The sequence below is a fragment of the Nycticebus coucang genome, chromosome 3 (assembly GCF_027406575.1).
Source record: "Nycticebus coucang isolate mNycCou1 chromosome 3, mNycCou1.pri, whole genome shotgun sequence".
Taxonomy (NCBI): domain Eukaryota; kingdom Metazoa; phylum Chordata; class Mammalia; order Primates; family Lorisidae; genus Nycticebus; species Nycticebus coucang.
Window position 1 is genome coordinate 65,074,799 of NC_069782.1, and position 22,631 is coordinate 65,097,429.

The 22,631-nt window shown below is 48.4% G+C and overlaps 1 protein-coding gene across 9 annotated transcripts in view; it reads right to left on the minus strand.

The window, feature by feature from the left end:
- The window catches only part of DOCK6 (dedicator of cytokinesis 6), a 51,386-nt gene extending 43,501 nt beyond the window's left edge, over positions 1–7,885 (minus strand). For all 9 annotated transcript variants that reach the window (XM_053583206.1, XM_053583207.1, XM_053583211.1 and 6 more), the window contains exon 1: positions 7,773–7,885. In XM_053583206.1, coding sequence (XP_053439181.1) covers positions 7,773–7,816 — 44 coding nt within the window. In that variant the 5' untranslated portion in view covers positions 7,817–7,885. The remainder of the gene's footprint in view (positions 1–7,772) is intronic.
- Positions 7,886–22,631: the final 14,746 nt, after the last annotated feature.

Genomic DNA, 22,631 nt, shown 5'->3' on the forward strand with positions numbered 1-22,631 from the left:
ATTCTCTTGCCTCAGCCTCCCGAGTAGCTGGGACTACAGGCGCCCGCCACAACGCCCGGCTATTTTTTTGCTTGCAGTTTTGACCGGGGCTGGGTTTGAACCCGCCACCCTCGATATATGGGGCTGGCGCCTTACCGACTGAGCCACAGGCACCGCCCTAGTTTTTCTATTTTCAGTAGAGATGGGGTCTCATTCTTTTTTTTGAGACCATCTCCCTTTGTAGCCCTCGGTAGAGTGCTGTGGTGTCACAGCTGACAGCAACCTCAAACTCTTTGTGTGTGTGTGTGTGTTTTTTGGCCGGGGCTGGGTTTGAACCCACCACCTTCGGCATATGGGGCTGAGTTGGAACCCGCCACCTTCGGCATATGGGACCGGCGCCCTACTCCTTGAGCCACAGGCGGCGCCCCATCAGCAACCTCAAACTCTTGAGCTCAAGTGATTTTCTTGCCTCAGCCTCCCAAGTAGCTGAGACTACAGGCACCCGCCACAACACCTGGCTATTTTTAGAGACTGGTCTCACCCTTGGTCTTGAACTCTTAAGCTTAAGCAACCTACCCGCCTTGACCTCCCAAAGTGCTAGGATTATAAGCGTGAGCCACCATGCCTGGCCTCCAGCTAATTTTTCTATTTTATTTTTTTTGAGACAGAGTCTCACAGTGTCACCCTCAGTAGAGTGCTGTGAAGTCACAGCTCACAGCCACCTCAAACTCTTGGGCTTAAGCGATTCTCTTGCCTCAGCCTCCCAAGTAGCTGGGACTACAGGCGCCCACCACAACGCCCAGCTATTTTTTTTTGTAGTTGTCGTTGTTTGGCAGGTCTGGGCCAGGTTCAAACCATCCAGGCTAGGAGTTTGTGGCCGGCATCCTACCTACTGAGTTACAGAGGCCGCCTTCTCAGAAATGGTTTTTTGTTTTTTTAAGAGACAGAGTCTCACTGTATCGCCCTGGGTAGAGTACTGTGACGTCATGGCTCACAGCAACCTCCAACTCTGGGCTTAGGGCGATTCTCTTGCCTCAGTCTCCCGAGTAGCTGGGATTACAGGCGCCCGCCACAACGCCCGGCTATTTTTTTTTGTTGTAGTTGTCATTGTTTAGCAGGCCCAGGCTGGGTTCAAACCCGGTCAGCCCCAGTGCATGTGGCTGGCGCTATAACCACTGAGCTATGGGTGCCGAGCCAAATTTTTCTATTTTTAGTGAAAAATGAGGGGAGTGTCATGTTCCTGTTCAGGGTGGTCTCAAATTACTGAGTTCAAGTGACCCTTCCGCCTCGTCCCCCCAGAGTGTTCACCTGAGATTTCTCTCCACCTTCTCTTTTTCTCACCCCCACATTATGTCTGCTTCTGAGGCCCCCAATGGAGCATGCTTCCAAATAGGAGGCAAAATATTGAGCTGAACTTCATGGTTTTTCCCAGGAGGTGATCTCACAATTGCAGTGGGACAAACTATACCGACAAGGTGGTTGGCTGCAGCATACTGTTGGGGTAAATCCTCCTGAGAAGAGACTCTTGACACCAAAGGAGAAAGATGAAGTGGTAGCATTACCAGGAATTCAGATGAGACTATCTATGGCTCACACCCCAGGGCTGCCCAGATTAACTGAGGTCTATCCTCACGGGGAAGGAGGACACTAAGCCAGATATAAGAAAGACAGTGCCTTGGGCACTGTGTGTTCCCACTCGTGCAAAAAGCAAAGAGGAGACTCGGCGCCTGTGGCTCAAGCGGCTAAGGCGCCAGCCATATATACCTGAGCTGGCTGGTGCGAATCCAGCCCGGGCCCTCCAAACAACAATGACAGCTGCAACCAAAAAATAGCCAGGCTTTGTGGTGGCTGCCTCTAGTCCCAGCTACTTGGGAGGTAGAGACAGGAGAATTGCTTGAGCCCAGGAGTTGGAGATTGCTGTGAGCTGTGACGCACAGCACTCTGCCCAGGGTGACAGCTTGAGGCTCTGTCTCAAAAAATAAATAAATAAAATAAATATATAAATAAATAAATAAATAAAAGCAAAGAGGAAAGAAAACGAATCCATATAAAAATCATATAAACTTGGCTTGGCGCCCATTGTTCAGTGGTTAGGGCACCAGCCACATACACTGGGGCTGGCAGGTTGGAACCTGGCCCCAGCCTGCTAAACAACAATGACAACTACAACAACAACAAAAATATAGCTGGGTGTTGTGGTAGGCACCTGTAGTCCCAGTTACTTGGAAGGCTGAGGCAAGAAAATTGCGTAAGTCCAAGAGTTTGAGGTTGCTGTGAGCTGTGACACCGCAGCACTCTACGACAAAGTGAGTGTAACAAAGTGAGACTCTATCTTAAAAAAAAAAGATTTAAAAAATCATATAAACTCCTCATTGGCAGAAATTTGTAAGGACACATCTATAGCAGAAATTTGTAAAGACACATCTATAAGCACCAGAAAGGATTTGAAGCAATCAGAACTCTAATCTGCCATAATGTATAGCTGATTATAAAGATGTTTCTCTAATGATCATTTGTAATTATTTAAAAAACCAACTGTAATTATCAAGCAAGGTTGAAGATACACCATTCCAGCAATTCCACTCCAAGGTATAAATTCTTAGCTGGAAACACAAGAAGCAGGCGAGGTGGCTCACGCCTGTAATCCTAGCACTCTGGGAGGCTGAGGCAGGTGGATTACCTGAGCTCCTAAGTTCGAGACCAGCATAAGCCAGCCCAGCTTGTCTCTAAAAACATACCCAGGTGTTGTGTTGGGCACCTGTAGTCCCAGCTACTTGGGAGGCTGAGGCAAGAAAATCGCTTGAGCCCAACAGTTTGAGGTTGCTGTGAGCTGTAATGCTGTAACACTCTGTTGAGGGTGACAAAGTGAGACTTCCTCTCAAAAAAAAAAAAAAAGGAAACACAAGGCCATGAATGTTCACAGTAGCCCTGATAATGACAGCCCCAAAGTGAAATAATTCATGTGTTCATTGACCAAAGCATCAGGGGACTATTACAGGGCAGAGCCAGACAACTGCAGGCAGCACAGACAAGCCTCCTGATGTTCGCCAAGTAAACAGAGCCAGGACTACAAGGGCACACCACCATGCCTGGCTAAGTTTTCTATCATTATTATTATTATTTTTTTTTTATTTATTTATTTTTTTTTGGTAGAGATGGGGTCCTTATCTTACTCAGGTGGTCTCAAACTCCTAGGCTCAAGGAATCCTTCCTCCTCGGCCTCCCCAAAATACCGAGGACTCTACCGTAGCTGACAAAGTGAGACTCTGTTTCAACAACAACAAAAGCAAACAAACAAAAAAATGAATGTTATGTCACAGTTTTTATTTTTATTTTTTATTTATTTATTTTTTTTGTAGAGACAGAGTTTCACTTTATCGCCCTCGGTAGAGTGCCATGGCATCACACAGCTCACAGCAACCTCCAACTCCTGGGCTTAGGAGATTCTCCTGCCTCAGCCTCCAGAGTAGCTGGGACTATAGGTGCCTGCCACAACGCCCAGCTATTTTTTTGTTGCAGTTTGGCCGGGGCTGAGTTTGAACCCACCACCCTCGGTATATGGGGCCAGCGCCCTGCTCACTGAGCCACAGCTGCCGCCCTATGTCACAGTTTTTAAAAAGGTAAAAAAATAATAACAGATGTGTGCACTTATGTTTGCAAATATATTCAGGAAAAAGGCGACACACACATCTCAAAATCCTGGTAGTATTCTTTTTTTTTTTAGAGACAGAGTCTCACTTTGTCACCCTTGGTAGAGTGCTGTGGCATCATAGCTCACAGCAACCTCTAGCTCTTGGGCTTAGGCGATTCTCTTGCCTCAGCCTCCGAGTAGCTGGGACTACAGGCGCCCGCCACAATGCCGGCTATTTTTTTGTTGCTGTTTGGCCAGGGCCGAGTTTGAACCCAACACCCTCGGTATGTGGGGCCGGCGCCCTACCCATTGAACCACAGGTGCTGCCCTATTTTTTTTGAGACAGAATCTCACTCTATTGTGCCAAGCTAGAGTGCCATGGAGTCATAGGTCACAGCAACCTCAAACTCTTGGGCTGAAGTGATGCCCTTGCCTCAGTCTCCCTAGTAACTGGGAGTACAGGTAACTCCATGATGCCTGGCTAATTTTTCAGAGACGTGCTCTAGCTCTTGTTCAGGCTAGTCTCTAACTACTGAGCTTAAGGGATCCACCACCTCAGCCTCCCAGAGTGCTAGGATTACAGGCGTGAGCCACCAGGTCCAGTCCTAACCTTGGGATTTTGAAACTTGCTCATGTACAACTCATTTTCCTCCCACCTCTCCAAGAAATCATTCTTTCTTTTTCTTTTTGACACAGAGTCTCACTATATTGCCTTCGGTAGAGTGCTGTGGTGTCACAGCTCACAGCAACCTCAAACTCTTCTCTTGCCTCAGCCTCCCAAGTAGCTGGAACTACAGGCCCCCACCACAATGCCTGGCTATTTTTTTTGTTGTAATTGTCATTGTTGTTTAGCAGGCCTGGGTCGGGTTCGAACCTGCCAGCCCCAGTATATGTGGCCGGCTCCCTAACCACTGAGCTACAGGCACCAAGCTAAATCATTATTTCTTTAAATGAGAAACGTACACTGCCTCATATCAGACAACTGAGGCTGGGAATGATAGTGCTACTGTCAGAGAAACCTGGAAAGAAGTAAAATAAACATGCTCTGGGATATAGAAGGGCAGGAAGAGGGAAAGTTTGAGATTGCTCTGGACTCACTTCCCCACTGGAGACCAAGAGTGACTTAACCACTTTGAGTCTCTGTTTTAATAGTTGTAACTTAAGTCAACGGACTGTGGTGGCAAATAAGTGACATTCCAGGAGGTGATCAGCATAATAAGGGCAAATCATTATTATCATTCTATACAGTGTTAGACTGAAAATAGTACAAGCTGGCTGGGTTCACACTTGTAATCCCAGCACTTTGGGAGGTTGAGTCAGGAGAATCATTTGAGGCCAGGAGTTCATGACCCACCTGGGCAACTACATAAGCCAGGAAATTTAGCTAGGCATGGTGGCATGTACCTGTATTCCTAGGCAGGTACTCAGGAGGCTGAGATGGGAGGATTACTTGAACCCAGGAGTTAGAGACCAGCCTGGGCAATATAGTGAGACTTCATTTCGAAAAAAAAAAAGAAAAACAGCTCAGCATCCATACCACAGTGGTTACGGTGCCAGCCATATACAATGAGGCTGGCAGGTTTAAACCAGCCCGGCCAGCTACACAACAATGACAACTGCAACAAAAAATAGCCAGGCCTTGTGGCGGGTGCCTGTAGTCCCAGCTACTTGGGAGGCTGAGGCAAGAGAATCACTTGAGCCCAGGAGTTTGAGGTTGCTGTGAGCTATGATGCCACATCACTCTACCGAGGGCAACATAGTGAAACTCAGTCTCAAAAAAAAAAAGAAAAGAGGTTCAGCACCTCTGGCTCAAGTGGCTAAGGCGCCAGCCACATACACCTGAGCTGGTGGGTTCGAATCCAGCCCGGGCGTGCCAAACAACGATGGCTGCAACCAAAAAATAGCCGGGCGTTGTGGCTGGTGCCTGTAGTCCCAGCTACTTGGGAGGCAGGGGCAGGAAAATCGCTTGAGCCCAGGAGTTGGGAGATTGCTGTGAGCTCTGATGCCACAGCACTCTACCTAGGGCAACAGCTTGAGGCTCTGTCTCAAAAAAAAAAAAAAGAAAGAAAAAAGAAAACAAAGAGATTGGATTGTATACAATACTTGTGCATGTTATCTATTAACATAAAATTTTGTATTTTTAATTTGCCCCTCCCCAAATCTATTTTTAAAAAAGAATCTGTTCGTTAGGAATCTGGGACCTATATAACATATGGGTTAAACCAGTATATGTGAAATGAACAATTAAATGAATGAACAGATGAATACAGGACCATAGGTGAGCATGTAGACATAGGCGGGTGCCATTGTGTTGCTCTGGAAGCCTTGGGTCACTTGCTCACAGTTCACTGGGGCCCCAGGATCTTTGTTTTGTTTTGTTTTAGAGACAGAGTCTCACTGTGTCACCCTCAGTAGAGTGACATGGCATCGCAGCTCACAGCAACCTCCAGCTCTTGGGCTTAGGGGATTCTCTTGCCTCAGCCTCCCAAGTAGCTGGGACTACAGGCACCTGCCCCAACGCAAGGCTATTTTTTTTGTTGCAGTTTGGCCGGGGCCGGGTTTGAACCTGCCACCCTTGGTATATGGGGCCAGTGCCCCACTCACTGAGCCACTGAGCCCCTCCCAGGGACCCCAGGATCTGTCTCTGCTCTTTAACCTGAGCTTTGCAGCATGTGTTCCCTAGGACAGGGCTAGAGACCTCTTTTTCCGGCTCTGTCTCAAAGAAAAAAGCCCTCTTTCTCACTTGAGTGGAAGCCAGGACCCAAGGACATATGGATTGAGAGACAAAGAAACAGATGGCAATAACCCCCACAGCCTCAGAGACACCAAAGTGCTGACACAGATGATTGAAAGACAGAGACAAGAGAAGAAGGTAAAAACTGCCCAGCCATCATGCTCTGCTGAGAACTCTCCAGGGCTCCCACCTCACTTGGGGTCAAAGTCAAAGTTCTCCCCTTAGCCCACAAGGGCTAGCACAATCTATCTACTGTCTCCTTCCCTCTCTCTTTTCCTGCCTCTGAGTCTTTGCACTGGCCCTTCCTGGAATTTGGACCTCTTTTGCTCCACAAAAAAGCAAGGATCCCTCTCCCTCACCTCCTTCAGATATTTGTTCAAAAGGAGCTGCTTTTTGGACCCAGGTCCCATATCTAAAATAGTCCCCTTCTTCCCCATCCTCAGTGATCACTAACAGGTGACCTACTTTATCAAGCTTCTCTTTCCCACTCTATCCACCTCCAGGAGTGGGATCTTTTGTTTCCAACAGACTAGGGATTAACCCACAGGTGGCTCTTTCACCTAGGGGTGGGGGCCAATCAGGGTAGGTCCTCCCACCCTGTCTAAAGAATACTTGAGATTCTGAACCCACCCTAGTCAGAAAGACGCCCTCTCCCCCACCCCCGCAATTGAGGGCAGGGTTTTTCAGCCCCATTGAGTCTGACATTCTCCGCAGCTGAGTCTTTGACAGTCCTCGGTGGCTATGGAAATGGATCCCCCAGCGCCTGGCGCCTGTCCCCTCCTCTGTCAGCCCACCAGCTGGTTATATCCCCAGCCCCCACTCCGTCCATACAATCGCCCATCCATCCCAGGCGCGGCCACTGTGCTGGGAGAGCCAGAAGCAAGAGGTAGGAGGGAGAGGGCGTCCACAGCTGTCCCCAATCCCCCCACCGACAGCTGGGAACTGGACCCCGAGTGTGTGTGTGGGGGAGGGGATGGGAAACCCCACGAGGAGTTTCAAAAGCCACCGGGAGCATCATTCCTGTTCCCAAATCCACAGAGGAGGACACGTCAAGTCCTCCCACTCCAACCCTCCAGGGCGCCGGGACTGCGTGGGGTCAGCAGACGGGAACTGGGCTCGTAGAGCTCCTGGAACTAGCAATCCCTGCGCTGCCTCCTACGGGAAGCCCTCGGGACACGCCCTCACGCGTCCCACCGGCTCGGAAGGGGAACCTCCGCCGGCATTGGGCTCCATGCCCGGACTCACCCCCCAAGCCCGGACCCCCGCGATCCTCCCGGCTGCTCCTCCGTCCAGCCCCGGCCCGAGGAAGCAGGCGGGACCCAGGCCCGGGCGGAAGGGGGCTGACTGGGTCTTCAGGCGCCCCGGCGGGAATGGGGGTGGGGTGGGGCCACGTGGGGAGCGGCGGTGAGGGGACTTGAGCTCCGCTACCTGTTGATCTTGTGCGCGAAGGCGCGGCGCTCAGCGACAGCCATTGCAGCCCGGCGCCCGGGCCCCGCCGCGACGACCGCCACCTCCAGCCTCTGGGCAGCCGGGGCTGGGCGGGGCCGGCACCGGGGGCGGGGCCCTTCCGGGTGTCCCAGACCGCTCCGTGCTGCCCCTGCCGGCCGGAGGGGCAGCTCTAGGCGCGCTCGGGACCCGGCTGAGGAAACTGAGGCTCCGCGGGCGTGGGCCGGGCGCGGGGTCGCTCGAGGGAGGGAGGGAAGCGACGGCGGCGTTAGCTCTCCTGCCCTTTGACCAATGGCTGGGCAACAATAACCACGTTCACACATCTAATAACCATAACCCCAGTCCGGCGTGGGGGAAGCCAAGGGGTCTGGCTGGACTCTGGGGTGCCAGGACAGGTGACCCCAGGACCTGACTGTGGGACTCAAATGAGCCAGTTCGGAAGCCTGGACTGGTCTGGCCGCCTCCACGGGAAGGAAGATGTGGGGGTGTCTTGGTTAATTTGTGGTCTCAAATCTCACCCCAACAGCCCCACTCCCAGCCCTGCTGCAGCAGTTTTAGAGAATTCTGTAGCCTCCACTCACCTGTGGGTGTCCCACACCCTTCCCCACCTCCAGGCTTTTGCATAGGCAGGTTCCTCCCCCTGGATAGCCCTACTTGCCCTGGTCATCAAATCTACTAGGAAGAATTCGAGACTCATAATGCTAGAATGTGGCTGTGCCTTGGGGCCTTTGCACTTGCTCTTCTCATTTCTGTGTATGGGTGCTGGTGTTTTATTCTCTGTTTACAGATGAGAGGCCCAAAGACAGGGTGACTTCTCCCAATTGCCTAGTGAGTAACTGTCAGATCCTGAGCCCCCAGGAAAGAGGCATGGATTGTGGGACAACCCCCAAACCTGGCCACTTAGGTCCAGGATAGTCTGAGCTGGTGAGGCCACACAGGGCTGCTCATAGCCTTACATGTGACACCCACACACATGCATCAGCAGCCCATGGAGCTTGTCCCCGGTGGCCCAGCCACTTTGGGAGAAGTGAGGTATAAGTCCCCCCCATCATGCCCTGCTGTGCCCCACCTAGAGTGAGTTCCTGCCTAGCCTCTCAAGCTTCTGGGAGTCAGGCTGGACAGGAAACATAGAGACAAGCAACGATTCATGGATTTCTCATCTCCCCCTGCCTAGTTCCAGTTCAGCCCTCATTATATCTGGTCTCCTGGCTTCCCATATAGCCCCTTCCCCAGTTTGTTCTCCCTCTTGGTGGCCACAGGGAACCTGACAACACCTGAGTCATGTCAGTGCCCTCCTCTGTTCAGGACCTTCTATGTTTCCCATCTCACTTGGGGGTAAAAAGCCAAAGACCTCCCACAGCCTACAAGGTACCACATGATCTGTCCCTCTCACCTTCCTTCCTCGTCCCTTCCTCCCCATCACCTATTCCAGCCACCTCCCCACCTCCTGGACGTTCTTCTACACACCAGGAAACAGCTCCACCTCAGGTCCTTTGCACGTACTGTTCCATGTGTGGATGCTGACATTATCCCCTTTATAGAAGAAGAAATTGAGGAAATCCCAAACTGAGGTCTTACCCTATTGCCTAGGGTAAGATCCAAGATCAGTGTCAGATCAAGATTCAGATCCAGGGACCCTGACCCCAAAGTGGTATTCTCTAAAGACCAGCAGGATCCCCATCCAGTTCGGCTATGTGACCCCCGGTAAATATTTCAACTTCTCTGAGCTTTAGTATCCTTGTCTGCTCCATGTGAGCTTGTGGCCAGTTGCAGGAGGTAGGTCTGGCCCTGGGGCAGCAAGCACTCTGTCTTTGTGAAGGCCGATTCTTCATAGAAGCCAGTATGGGGCATTGAGCCCTGTTTTGGTGGAAACATGGCTTCAAAGATCCCTCCAAGCAAAAGGCCTACCCCAACTTCTTCAGTGCCTGCCAGACCTGATTGGTGAGGCTGTCCCTCTCCAGGGCACAGCCAGCTCTGACTCAGCTGGGCAGGGCTGGGAGTAACCCTGGCAGCTGTTCAAACAGAAGCTGAGCGTGGCAGCGGTGGACACTTTGGCCTCCTCTGACTGTTGTGGAGTGAACACATTGTGGGGTGTGAGGCAGGAGCTGGCAAACCAGGGAGGAGAGACTGCTCTGATCAGGTGGACGAGGACAGTGGTGGCACTTAGGGGAAAGTGAAAAGTCATGGGCTCTGGGTGACTCACTGGCAAGTGGGCATCTGTCTGAGTAAGAGATGGAGGAGTGGGCCTGAAAACCAGCTCCTTTCCTCTATGCCCCTCCTGACCCTCTCTGCTAGACCCCTCCTCTATCCCTTAAATCTCAGTTTATGCCTGTTCCAGCTGCCTGTGCATCCCCCATTAAAGCCCCAGTCATGCATGTTCCAATTGCTGGCTCGTCTCCGTGGAGTCCCTCAGCACCTGGCTTAGAGTCAATGCTCCATAAATATCTATTTCTGAGACCTCTTCTGTTTTCCTGATTTGCTGCTAAGCGCTCGTTCCAGGACACGGCTATTTGTTTTTTTATTTTTTTATTTTTTTTATTAAATCATAGCTGTGTACATCAATATGATCATGGGGCACCATACACTTGTTTCATAGAATATTTGACACATTTTCATCTCATTAGTTCACATAGCCCTCCTGGCATTTTCCTAGTTACTTTGTCAAGACATTTACATTCCACATTTGCCAAGGCTCACATGTACCTTTGTAAGATGCACCACATGTGTGATCCTTTCAATCCCCCTCCCTCTACCCAGGACATGGCTATTTGAATCACCGGAGCATTATGCTATGTTTTTGTGTCCCTGAAGATGACAGACATGGGTTGGAGTCTTATGACTCAAATACTGTGTGATTTGAGGCAGGTGGCTGTCCCTCTCTCCCTTATGCGGAGCAACACACAGGGGACGCCAATTCAACAAGTATGCACTGAGCATTTGCCATCTATAGGCGGCCACTGACCCCAGGAGATAGTATCATCCTGCTAGGTCACCATTCTAAAGGTGTGGGAAGCTGCAGCTGAGAGAGGGACAGCCACTTGCCTCTAATCACACAGCATTTGAGTCATAAGACTCCAACCCATGTCTGTCATCTTCAGGGAAATTTCTCCTCTGCTTCTTCAGATGCATTTTTGCAATTAGGTGAATCACTTGATGAATGAATGAATGAATGGGTGTCTTGCAATTGGCAGCAAGCTCTGAGTAGCAACAGTCACAGCAGGACTTAGAGTCCAGAGAGACCTGGATTTGTGGCTCAGATTGGCCACAGCCAGGCTGTGTGACCTGGGACCTCTCTGGACCTTGGTTACCTCATCTGTACAATGGGCATAGTGACCTCAGTGCTAAACCTACAAGCCCATGATGGGGGCCAGTGAGACACTGTCAAGAGAACACAAACCCCAGGGAGAGGCTGCCTTGTTGGACTATTTCTCCTGCTGCTTCTGGAGCCAGAGAAGGAAGATGGAAGCTGGCTGAGGGTGGCCAGGCCTGCCTTTGGGAGTTTAAATCATAAAGACAAAGGCTGAACCTAGGGAGGCCAGAGGGGCAGACCACAGGCTTCCTGTTTTTCTTTGAACAGATGGCCCAGTAGCCAGATGCTTTCCTGTCTAGAAGCTTGTGTATTTCCCTGGAATTCACTTCTTATTCCTCACAGTAACATCTCTGTCGAGTTTGCTGATTTTCTTTTCTTTATTTCCTTTCTTCCTTCCTTCCTTCCTTCCTTCCTTCCTTCCTCCCTCCCTCCCTCCCTCCCTTCCTTCCTTCTTTCCTTCGTAGAGACATGGGTCTTGCTCTGTCACCCATGCTGGAGTGTGATAGCATCATCATAACTCACAGCAACCTCAAACTCCTGAGCTCAAGCAATCCTCCCACCTCAGCCTCCTGAGCAGCTGGGACTATAGGTTTGAGCCACTGTGCCTGGCTCAAGTTTGCTGATATTCCAGATGTTCTCATCACATCCTACTGTCTAGGGTCCCCCAACACCCAAACAAAGTCTGCAAATAGAGCTCGGGGGTAGGGTTCATGAAATTGGAACGGGAAAATCTTGCCTCTTTGTTTTCACCAACCTCTGAAACTGAGTTTTTCCTTCCTTTAGGAATGTGGGCAATAAACAGCAGCATCAGCAAATCTGGTGACTACCCAGCAAGAGCCAAGACATCTCCAGGTTGCATCCGGCAACTTGCAGATGCCCTGAAACATCACTCACCTTCACCTCTGCTTCTAAATGACAGTAGTCTTTAGATTTGCCGCTGGACTTAGCTATTTAACAAGAAGCACAGGCCAGGCCGTGCTTTGGTGGCTCATGACCGTAGCCCCAGCCCTTTGAGAGTTTGAGGCAGGAGGATCACTTGAGGCCAGGAATTCAAGACCAGCCTGGGCAACACAGCTAGATTCCATCTCTAAAATTTTTTTTTAATTATCCAGGGGTGGTTGTGGTGGATTCCTGTAGTCCCAACTATTCAGAAAGCTGAGGCAGGAGGATCATTTGAGCCCAGGAGTTTGAGGGGGCAGTGAGCTATGATCACACCACTACACTCCACCCTGAACAACAGAGCAAGACTCCATCTCTTAAAAAAAAAAGCACATAGCCGGGTGTTGTGGTGGGCACCTGTAGTCCCAGCTACTCGGGAGGCTAAGGCAAGAGAATCGCTTAAGCCCAGGAGCTGGAGGTTGCTGTGAGCTGTGTGATGCCACGGCACTCTACCAAGGGCCATAAAGTGAGACTCTGTACAAAAAAAAAAAAAAAAAAAAAAGAGCACAAATCCTGCCACAATTAAAATATATTTTGATTTTAAACCTAATGTGAAAAAAAAGAAAAAAGAAACAACAATGTGGGCAGCGCCTGTGGCTCAAGGAGCAGGGCGCCAGTCCCATATGCCGGAGGTGGCGGGTTCAAACCCAGCCCCGGCCAAAAAAAAAAAAACAAACAAAAAAAACAATGTGATAGGTTTCCTTTGCCAGCCTTGGTGTTTTGTTTAACGCACTTCCAGTGATGAGGGGCCCATGGAACAAAAAAATCAAGGTCCCCCTGCAGAGAAGCAGAATTTCCCAGCATGGTTTTCTCCTACTTAAAAGGAAGAGTGGTGGATGGCTCCTGTGGCTCAAAGGAGTAGGGCACCGGCCCCATATGCCAGAGGTGGTGGGTTCAAACCCAGCCCAGAACAAATAAACAAATAAATAAAATAAAAGCTTACTATGGAACACATTAGCCCAGGAGGGGGCTCATCCCTGTTGCACACACAACCCCTCATCTGTCCCCATACAGTCTGCCCCTCCCTTCCCCTCTTCATTTGTTTCATTCATTCATTCAGCACCTGCTATCATCCAGGCATGAGGGGCTTCTAGAAGGAGGTCATGTCAGTGCTAGGACCTAAAGTTCTAATATCTGTCAATTGACCAAGGAGAGTTGGGGAAAGAGGAAGTTCCAGGCAAGGGGTCCAGCACAGGCAAAGACTCAGAAGAGACATAGAAGCTATGTGTGTGACTGTGGCATATAGGGCAGGGAAGAGAGGGTGAGTGTTGAGGACCAAGTAGAGTCAGGTCCTGCAGGATCTCACAGCAGGAGGCTGGGCTTGGCCCTGTGGGTAGTGGCAAGCCAGGGCAGGGCCCCCATCTGGTTTCTGGCAGGGGTGTCATTAAATTTAGCATAAAATGGAGAAAAATTATCTAGTTTCAAAATTATAAAGCTATGAATGCTCAGACTCAAAAAGTCCACTTTTAGACATCTATTCTTTGTATAAAAAATAATGTGTGATGAGGTTTTTGTTTCTAGTCCTTATCTTAAACATTGTTATTGTTGTTAAATTTTAAGCCTTTTTAATTTTGTGAAGGCAAAAAGTAGAAACCTAATAAACACATGTATATGTAAAAAAAAAACTAATGTGCGTAGGAAGGTATTCATGGCAGTATTGCTTAAATAACCAAGATCTGAATTACTGTGTATACATGCAGCTGGCATCACTGGTGACACAGCAGAATACTATACAGCCTGGAAAAATAATGAGAATTATATTTCAACAAAATAAACAATGAAAACTACCTCCATGCACCCCATGAAATGGTTGGAATGAGAAAACCAAGATCCCAAACAGGGTGCATATACATGTATAGATATGCCCTATAAATCATTGCTTCAGCTAAAAATGGGCTTATATTCTTTTGTTTTAGAGGTGGTTTCTGGCTATGTTGCTCAGGGGGCCTCAAACTCCTGGTCTCAAGTGATCCTCCCACCTCAGCCTCCCAAAGCACTGGGAATACAGGCATGAGCCATTGTGTGCATCCTACCTCCACCCTCTGATGACTCCTTTATCAGTAGTGATTTATCTGATTGTATAGACACCCTGGTCCTATGAGAAGAAGATTCCAAGATCAATCACCAGATACAAAAACAAAAACTGAAGCTGGGCAAGACTTGAGTGACCCAGCTAACAGTGATGGAGTTAGGGTTTGAACCCAGAGCCAGCATTTGCACCAAAACCCCATTTCCTTCTTCCCACAATCTCTCAAAGCATGTGGCAATAACTCTAACAAAACTCCATCTTTTAGACCATGTTTTCTTAGCCCAGAAGCTCTGCAAAGAGGAGGTGGCAACATCCACATGATGGTTAGATGCCTAGGGGTTTGGGTTTGAATCTTGCTACTTGGCTCACAATACCAGCTTGTCTTGCGAACAGCTGTGATGCTGGTTGTTCCATAAATCTGTGTATGTGTTAAAATTCTTAGAACTCTCCACTTCCCCCAAAAGGAAATCTTACTGTATTTATGTAGAGAGACATTTGCAGGGACAGTTGGACCCATGGGATCATAGGAATGTGGTTATCTGTCCTTGTTTTCAGGAGATTTTTTTGAGACATATAGGGGTGACGTGTAGAACAACTCACTTTGCAAAGTTTTTTTACTTAATTTTTATTCTTAGAGATAGAAATTAAATTTTATTCTTAGAGGTGACTCTGTCACCCAGGCTGGAGTACAATGGTGTGACCATAGCTCACTACAGCCCCTAACTTCTGGGCTCACACAATCCTCCTATCTCAGCCCTCCAAATAGCTGGGACAACAGGTGTGCACCACCACACCTGGCTAATTTTTAATATATATATACATATATATATATATTTTTTTTTTTTTTGCAGTTTTTGGCGAGGGCTGGGTTTGAACCCACCACCTCCAGCATATGGGACCGATGCCCTACTCCCTTGAGCCACAGGCACCACCCTAATTTTTAGCTGGCTCAAAGTTTTACTACAATACACACACACATATATCCATATACACATGCGTGTGCACGCGAATACACACACGAATTATTGAATCTGAACAGATATATAGCTCATGACCCTGCTGTTATTTCCACATAACTAAACATTGTCTTAAGAAAAATTTGAGAGGAAAGATGCCTTTATCTTTACTCTAGAGTTGTGTGACCTTTCAAACTGTCAGGGCCTCAGTTTCCTCACTTGTGAGACAGATGTAACTGGAGGACCCACGTCAAAGGTTAGCACAAGGTTTTGCAGCCTCAGCACTGTTACATTTGGGCTGGATAGTTCTTTGGGAAGGGGACTGTCCTGAATACTCAGGGATATGGAGCATTCCTGTCTTCTGCTCACTCAATGTCAGTAGCACCCCTCATCCCAGTGTGAAAACCAAAAATGTCTCCAGACATTGTCAAATGTCTTTGGGGTGGGGTGGGAGCATGATTGTCCTGAGGAACACTGGGTTAGGGTGAGCCCATGTGTTGAGAAGGTGTTCTTCGGGCAGTGCCTTTGGCTCAGTGAGTAGGGCACTGGCCCCACATACTGATGGTGGCAGGTTTGAACCCGGCCTCGGCCAAACTGCAACGAAAAAATAGCTGGGCATCATGGCGGGCACCTTTAGTCCCAGCTGCTCGGGAGCCTGAGGCAAGAGAATTGCCTAAGCCCAAGGATTTGGAGGTTGCTGTGAGCTGTGACATCACAGCACTCTACCGAGGGTTAATAAGTGAGACTCTGTCTCAAAAAAAGAATAAAAATAGGCCGGGTGTGGTGGCTCACGCCTGTAGTCCCAGCGCTGTGGAAGGCTGAGGCGGGTGGATTGTCTGAGCTCAGAGGTTCGAGACCAGTATGAACAGCAGTGAGCCAGAGTAAGACCCCGTCTCTACTAACATCAAAAACATCGCCAGAGGTGGTGCCTGTGGCTCAAAGGGGTAGGGCACCGGCCCCATATGCTGGAGGTGGCAGGTTCAAACCCAGCCCTGGCCAAAAACTTCAAAAACAAAACAAAACAAAACAAACAAACAAACAAAAAAAAACATAGCCAGAGAAAGAAGGAAATGAACAACAAAAAAGAGTACTTCAGACGAAGAAGAATGAACAAGGAAGCTGAAATTAAAAATTAAAAAAAATTTTTTTAAATAAATAAAAAAAAATAGCTGGGCATTGTGGTAGGCACGTATAGTCCCAGCTACTCGGAGGCTGAGGCAAAAGAATCGCCTAAGCCCAAAAGCTAGAGGTTGCTGTGCGCTGTGACGCCTTGGCCCTCTGCCAAGGGCAACAAAGTGAGACTCTGTCTCTTAAAAAAAAAAAAAAAGGTGTTCTTGGCCAGGCATGGTTGCTCACACCTGCAGCACTTTGGGAAGCTAAGGTTAGGCATTTGAGACCAGCTTGGACAATATAGAAAGACCCCCATCTTGACAAAAAATAGCAAAATTAGCCAGGTATGATGGCCCATGCCTGTAGTCCCAGCTACTCGGGAGGGTCTTTTGAGTGGGAAAGTTTGAGGTTGCAGTGAGTTATGATGATGCCATTGCACTCTAGCCCAGGCAACAAAGTGAGACGCTATCACAATCAATCAAGAAGTCAGGAAATAAAAATGAGGTTATTAGGATAAACTCTAATCCAATGTGACCAACGTCTTTATAAGGTGAGGCGATTTGGACACATACATAGACTGCAAGCCACAGAGACAGGTGTCAGGAGGAATCGGCCCTGCTGACATCATGTTCCTGGACTTCCAGCCTCCAGAATTTTAAGACACTGTATTCTTCTGTATAAGCCACCCAGTCTGTGCCACTTTGTCATAGCAGCCCTAGCAAACTCATGCCTGTCCACTCTTCCCAACTGGTGCTTTCTGGGGTCACCTCCCAGACACACTATTTACATAATACTTAAATCCTTATCTCAGCAGTGGCTTCCTAGGAACCCCATCTGGGACAAAGCCACCTGGGGTGCAGAAGGTGGCAGAGGAAAAAGCAATGAGTCTTAGGGAACAAGGCCAGACACAGAAGAGAAAGGAGAGGCCTCAAGGGAGGTGGAGCCAAAACCTTGTTTGCTCCCAAAACCTAGGAGCAGAAAGCTTCTGACATCGTGGTGGTGGTGGTGGTGGTGGTGGTGGCGGCGGGGAAATCCCACAATAGGAAGTTCCTCTGTGGTTTCAGGCCACAAAAGAAGGTCATAGCCCATTTTTTTGAGACAACAAAGGAAATGATTGCTAGTTGGGCGATGGTTTGCATTTTTTTTTTTTTTTGGCCGGGGATGGGTTTGAACCCACCACCTCCGGCATATGGGACCGGCACCCTACTCCTTGAGCCACAGGCGCTGCCCGTTTGCTTTTTTTTTTGAGACAGAGTCTCACTATGTTGCTCTGGGTAGAGTGCTGTCGTGCCATAGCTCACAGCAACCTCAAACTCGGGCTTAAGTGATTCTCTTGCCTCAGCCTCCCAAGTAGCTGGGACTACAGGTGCCCGCCACAACACCCGGCTATTTTTTGGTTGTAGTTGTCATTGTTGTTTGGTGGCCTGGGTTGGATTTGAACCCACCAGCTCCGGTGTATGTGGCTGGCACCCTAGCTGCTGAGCTATAAGCGCCAAGCCAATGGTTTGCTTTTGTCACTAAGCTGCCCTAACCTCAACTTTCCTGCTAAGGCAACCTCTGTGCTGCACGCACTGCCTAACCCTGGGAGCACAGCTTGGCTTGCAGCTTCTCCTTACTTCACGCTTTGCAAACTTTTTATTATTTTTTTAATTTTTAAATTTTATTTTATTTATCTTTTTGAAACAGTCTCACTTTGTTGCTATTGGTAGAGTGCTGTAGCATCATAGCTCACAGCAACCTCAAACTCTTTGGACTCAAGTGATCCTCTTGCCTCAGGTAACTGGGACTACAGGTGCTCACCACAATGCCTGGCTATTTTTATTTTCTGTTATTATTATTTTTCTTTTTTTTGAGACAGAATCTCACTATGTTGCCCTCAGTAGAGTGCTATGGTGTCATAGCTCACAGCAACTTCAAACTCTTGGACTTAAGTGATTCTCTTGCCTCACTCTCCCAAGTAGCTGGGACTACAGGAGCCCAACAAAACGCCCAGTTATTTTGTTGTTGTAGTTGTCATTGTTGTTCGTGCCTGGGCTGAGTTTGAAACCACACGTCTGGTGAATGTGGCTAGTCCCTAAGCCGCTGAGCTACAGGCACCGACCCAGTCTCTAAAAATAGCCAGAGTCTTGCTCCGGCCTAGGCTGGTCTCAAACCTGTGAGCTCAAGCAATCTACCCATCTTAGCTTCCCAGAGTGCTAGGATTACAGGCATGAGCCACCATGCCCAGCCCATAAATTTTAACTTTTTTTTGTCATTTTAGAGATAAGGACTTGTCATATTGACTGGAGTGTCATGGCACAATCACGGCTTACAGCCTCTAACCCTTGAGCTCTAGCAATACTCCTGCCTCAGACTCCACAGTAGCTGGGACTACAATCACCCGCCACTACCATACCTGGCTAATTTTCAAAATTTTTTGTAGAGATGGGGTTTCACTAGATTACAGACATGATCCACCATACCCAGACCTTTATTTTTTAAGTAGCTTTACTAAAATATGTTCTGCATACTATCCAATTCTCCCATTGAAAGTATACAATTCAATGGCTTTTCAGAGTTATGTGACCATCAGCCAATCTATTTGAGGACACTGTTATCACCTGGAGAAGAAACCTCACACCTTTTACCTTTCACTTTCCTCCCCACTATTGTCAATTCTCTTAGTCCTAAGCAACCACAAATCTGCTATTCTGGACTTTCATAGGAGTGGAATCAAATTCATGGTTGGTTGCTTTTCACTTAGTGGGATGTTTGCAAGGTTCATCCATTGTAGCCTGTGTCCGTGCCTCATTTCTTTTACAGCTGGATAATACTTACTTGTAAAGAGAGATCACTTTTTTTTTTTTTTTTGAGACAGAGTCTCACTCTGTCACCCTAGTAGAGTGCTATAGGGTCCTAGCTCACAGCAACCTCAAACTCCTGTGCTCAAGTGTTCCTCTTGGCTCAGCCTCCCGGGTATCTGGGACTACAGGCTCCCAGCACAATGCCCAGCTTATTTTTCTATTTTTATTTTATTTATTTTTTTGTTTGTTTGTTTCTTTTGAGACAGAATCTCACTCTATCACCCTTGCTAAAGAATCGTGGCATCACACCTCACAGCAAGTTCAAACTCTTGGGCTTAAGCAATTCTCTTGCCTCAACCTCCCAAGTAACTGGGACTACAGGTGCCTGCCATGACACCCAGCTATTTTTTTGTTGCAGTTGTTATTGTTGTTTAGCAGGCCCAGGCTGGGTTGGAACCTGCCAGCCTCAGTGTATATGGCCGGCACCCTAACCCCTGAGCTATGGGTGCTGAGCCAATTTTTCTGTTTTTAGGAGAGACAGGGTATTGCTCTTGCTCAGGCTGGACGTGGATTATTCTAGACATTTCATACAAGTAGAATTATAGCACAAGCTGCTTTTGTAATCAAAAATGGCCATGGGTTCATTTTGCTTTTAGATATTGGCAGGTAGACATAGGTGCCCACTGGTACATCTCTGTTTACTGTCATTAAACACATCACAGGTGCCAGGTGATGCCCTGAGAGTCTCCAGGAGGCGTTTCTGGAAGCTGGGCCCACGTGGTGGGGGTGGCAATCCGGATGGAAGGTCTGACTTCTGAGTGTGGCTGCTGTGTTTTCAGAGGTCTCTTTGTTTTGTGAAGGTCTGAGTGCTTCCTGGGCCAAGGAACGTGGGGCATTATGGACTGAGTATTTGTGTCCCTCCAAAATCCATATGTTGAAATCCTAACCCCCAAGTTGATGGTATTAGGAAGTGGGGCCTTTGGGAGGTGAATAAGTCACGAAGGTGGAGCCCTTATAAGGGGGACTAGTGCCCACATAAAAGAGGCCCTGCAAGCTGCCTCACTTCTGACATATGAGGGCACAGCAAGAAGTTGAGCATCTATGAACTGGGAAGGGAGTCCTCACCAGACACGGAATCTACCAGTGCCTTGATCTTGGACTCCACAGTTTCCAGACTTGTGAGAAAGAAATGCTTATTGTCTAAGTCACCCAGTCTATAGTATTTTTGCTATACCTGCCCAGACTGCTCTAACACAGGTAGATAAGACCAGATAATGGGCCAGTCTGCTTCAACTGGTGGTGAGATTGCCATCATCTAATGTTCTCAGAAAGAAGCTGAGTCAGATATTGTAATTCTCTGGCCAGGCATGGTAATTCACACCTGTAATCCTAGCACTTTGGAAGGCTGAAGTGAGAGGATCACTTGAGACCAGCTGGGACAAGACCTCATCTATACAAAAGATAGAGAAGCTAGCTGTGTGTGGTGACACATGTTTGTGGTCCCAGCTACTTGGAAGGCTGAGGCAGGAGGATCACTGGGCCTGGGAATCTGAGGTTGCTGTGAGCTATTAAGAGGCAATTTCGGGCGGCGCCTGTGGCTCAGCGGGTAGGGCGCCGGTCCCATATGCCGGAGGTGGCGGGTTCAAACCCAGCCCCGGCCAAATTAAAAAAAAAAAAAAAAAAAAAAAAAGAGGCAATTTCACTCTGGCCTGGGCAAAAGAGCAGAGCCCTGTCTCAAAAAACAAGTAAACAGGGCGGCGCCTGTGGCTCAGTCGGTAGGGGGCCGGCCCCATATACCGAGGGTGGCGGGTTCAAACCTGGCCCCGGCCAAAACTGCAACCAAAAAATAGCCGGGCGTTGTGGCAGGTGCCTGTAGTCCCAGCTACTTGGGAGGCTGAGGCAAGAGAATTGCTTAAGCCCAGGAGTTGGAGGTTGCTGTGAGCTGTGTGAGGCCACGGCACTCTACCGAGGGCCATAAAGTGAGACTCTGTCTCTACAAAAAAACAAACAAAAAAAAAAACAACAAGTAAACAAATCAATAAAATAAAAAGTAATTGTTTACACATCTGAATCCCTATTTTATCCCTATCTGAGTTCAGGATGGCAAGGACCACACCTGCTTATTTCACATGGTGGTTAGCATACACTGGGTGCTCAGTGGATGTTTATTTAGTGAAAACTTGAATGAATTAGTGAATGGGCAGATGCCACTCATCAGAAAGAAGCATTAACTGGAGTCCAGAGATGGCCTTCAGATCTCAGTTCCTCTGCTGCAAGCTCTGTGGCCTGGGGCATATGGCTTCTCCCTTTGAGCCTCAGGTCTACCACCTGCAAAATGGGTATCACAATAGTGCCCACCTCTGAGGAAGAGAGGGAAGATTCCAGGCTATTTCAGCCCCTGGTACACAGTAAGGCAACCAAGAAATTCATACGCTGACTCTCCCAGATCTAAAAGAGAGGTACAGAAAACAGTCTGAAAACAGCCTGCAAGGAAAATTCCTATGCTGGGTGGAATTGTTTTTCATGACCCCTGAGGACCTGGGTAAGTTTCAGGTCAGAGCTGTATTTTATTTCCCCAAATTGTCTCTCACTTGTCCTGGTCCAAGTTGAGGTCCTGGTTCCCAGTATCCCCGCCGGGCCCAGTAACGAGCATCTGCTGAGACAGTGAGAAAACACTCCCAAGAATAATTCAGCTTGGGTTTCTGCCCTGGGTCACCTTTTAAAAACAATTCTACGTCTGGGCGCGGTGACTCACGCCTGTAATCCTAGCACTCTGGGAGGCCGAGGCGGGTGGATTGCCTGAGCTCATGAGTCAGAGACCAACCTGAGCCAGAGCGAGACCCTGTCTCTAAAAATAGCAGAGCATTGTGGGAGGCGTCTGTAGTCTCAGCTACCTGAGAGGCTGAAGCAAGAGAATCGCTTGAGCCCGAGATTGAGGTTGCTGGTAGCTGTGAGGCCAGGGCACTCTACTGAGGGTGACAAAGTGAGACTCTGTCTCAAACAAAAACAAAGACAAAAACAATTGTAATATCACTCCATTTTCTTTGCAAAGTATTTTTTTTCTGAGTACCAAAGAAATATGCTTGTTAGAGACATTTTGTGAAAAATTTGAGGAAAGCCCACATGAGAAAAAAAAATCAACCAAAGCCCACCAACACTGGTGTTTTTGTTGAATTTCCTCCAGTTATTTTTCTCTTCAGAACAGATATCTGTGCTAGTTTTTTTTTTTTTTTCTTTGTAGAGACAGAGTCTCAGTGTACCACCCTTGGTAGAGTGCCGTGGCGTCACACGGCTCACAGCAACCTCTAACTCCTGGGCTTACGCGATTCTCTTGCCTCAGCCTCCCGAGCAGCTGGGACTACAGGCGCCCGCCACAACTCCCAGCTATTTTTTTGTTGCAGTTTGGCCGGGGCTGGGTTTGAACCCGCCACCCTCGGCATATGGGGCTGGCGCCCTGCTCACTGAGCCACAGGCGCCGCCCTGTGCTAGTTTTTTAAAAAAAGGGGGGAGGAGTTCTTCTGAATGTACAACTTTGGAAACTGGTGTGTCCAGTTAGCAACATATTGACATATTGGGACTGTTTTTCCACACCACTGCACCACTAAGACTGGGACAGATACCATACTTTAAAATAAAAAAGATTGTATGTTAAGTGTGCCATCTGTGCAGGCAGAGCCCGTAGTTCAGTGGGTAGGGCACCAGCCACAAACATGC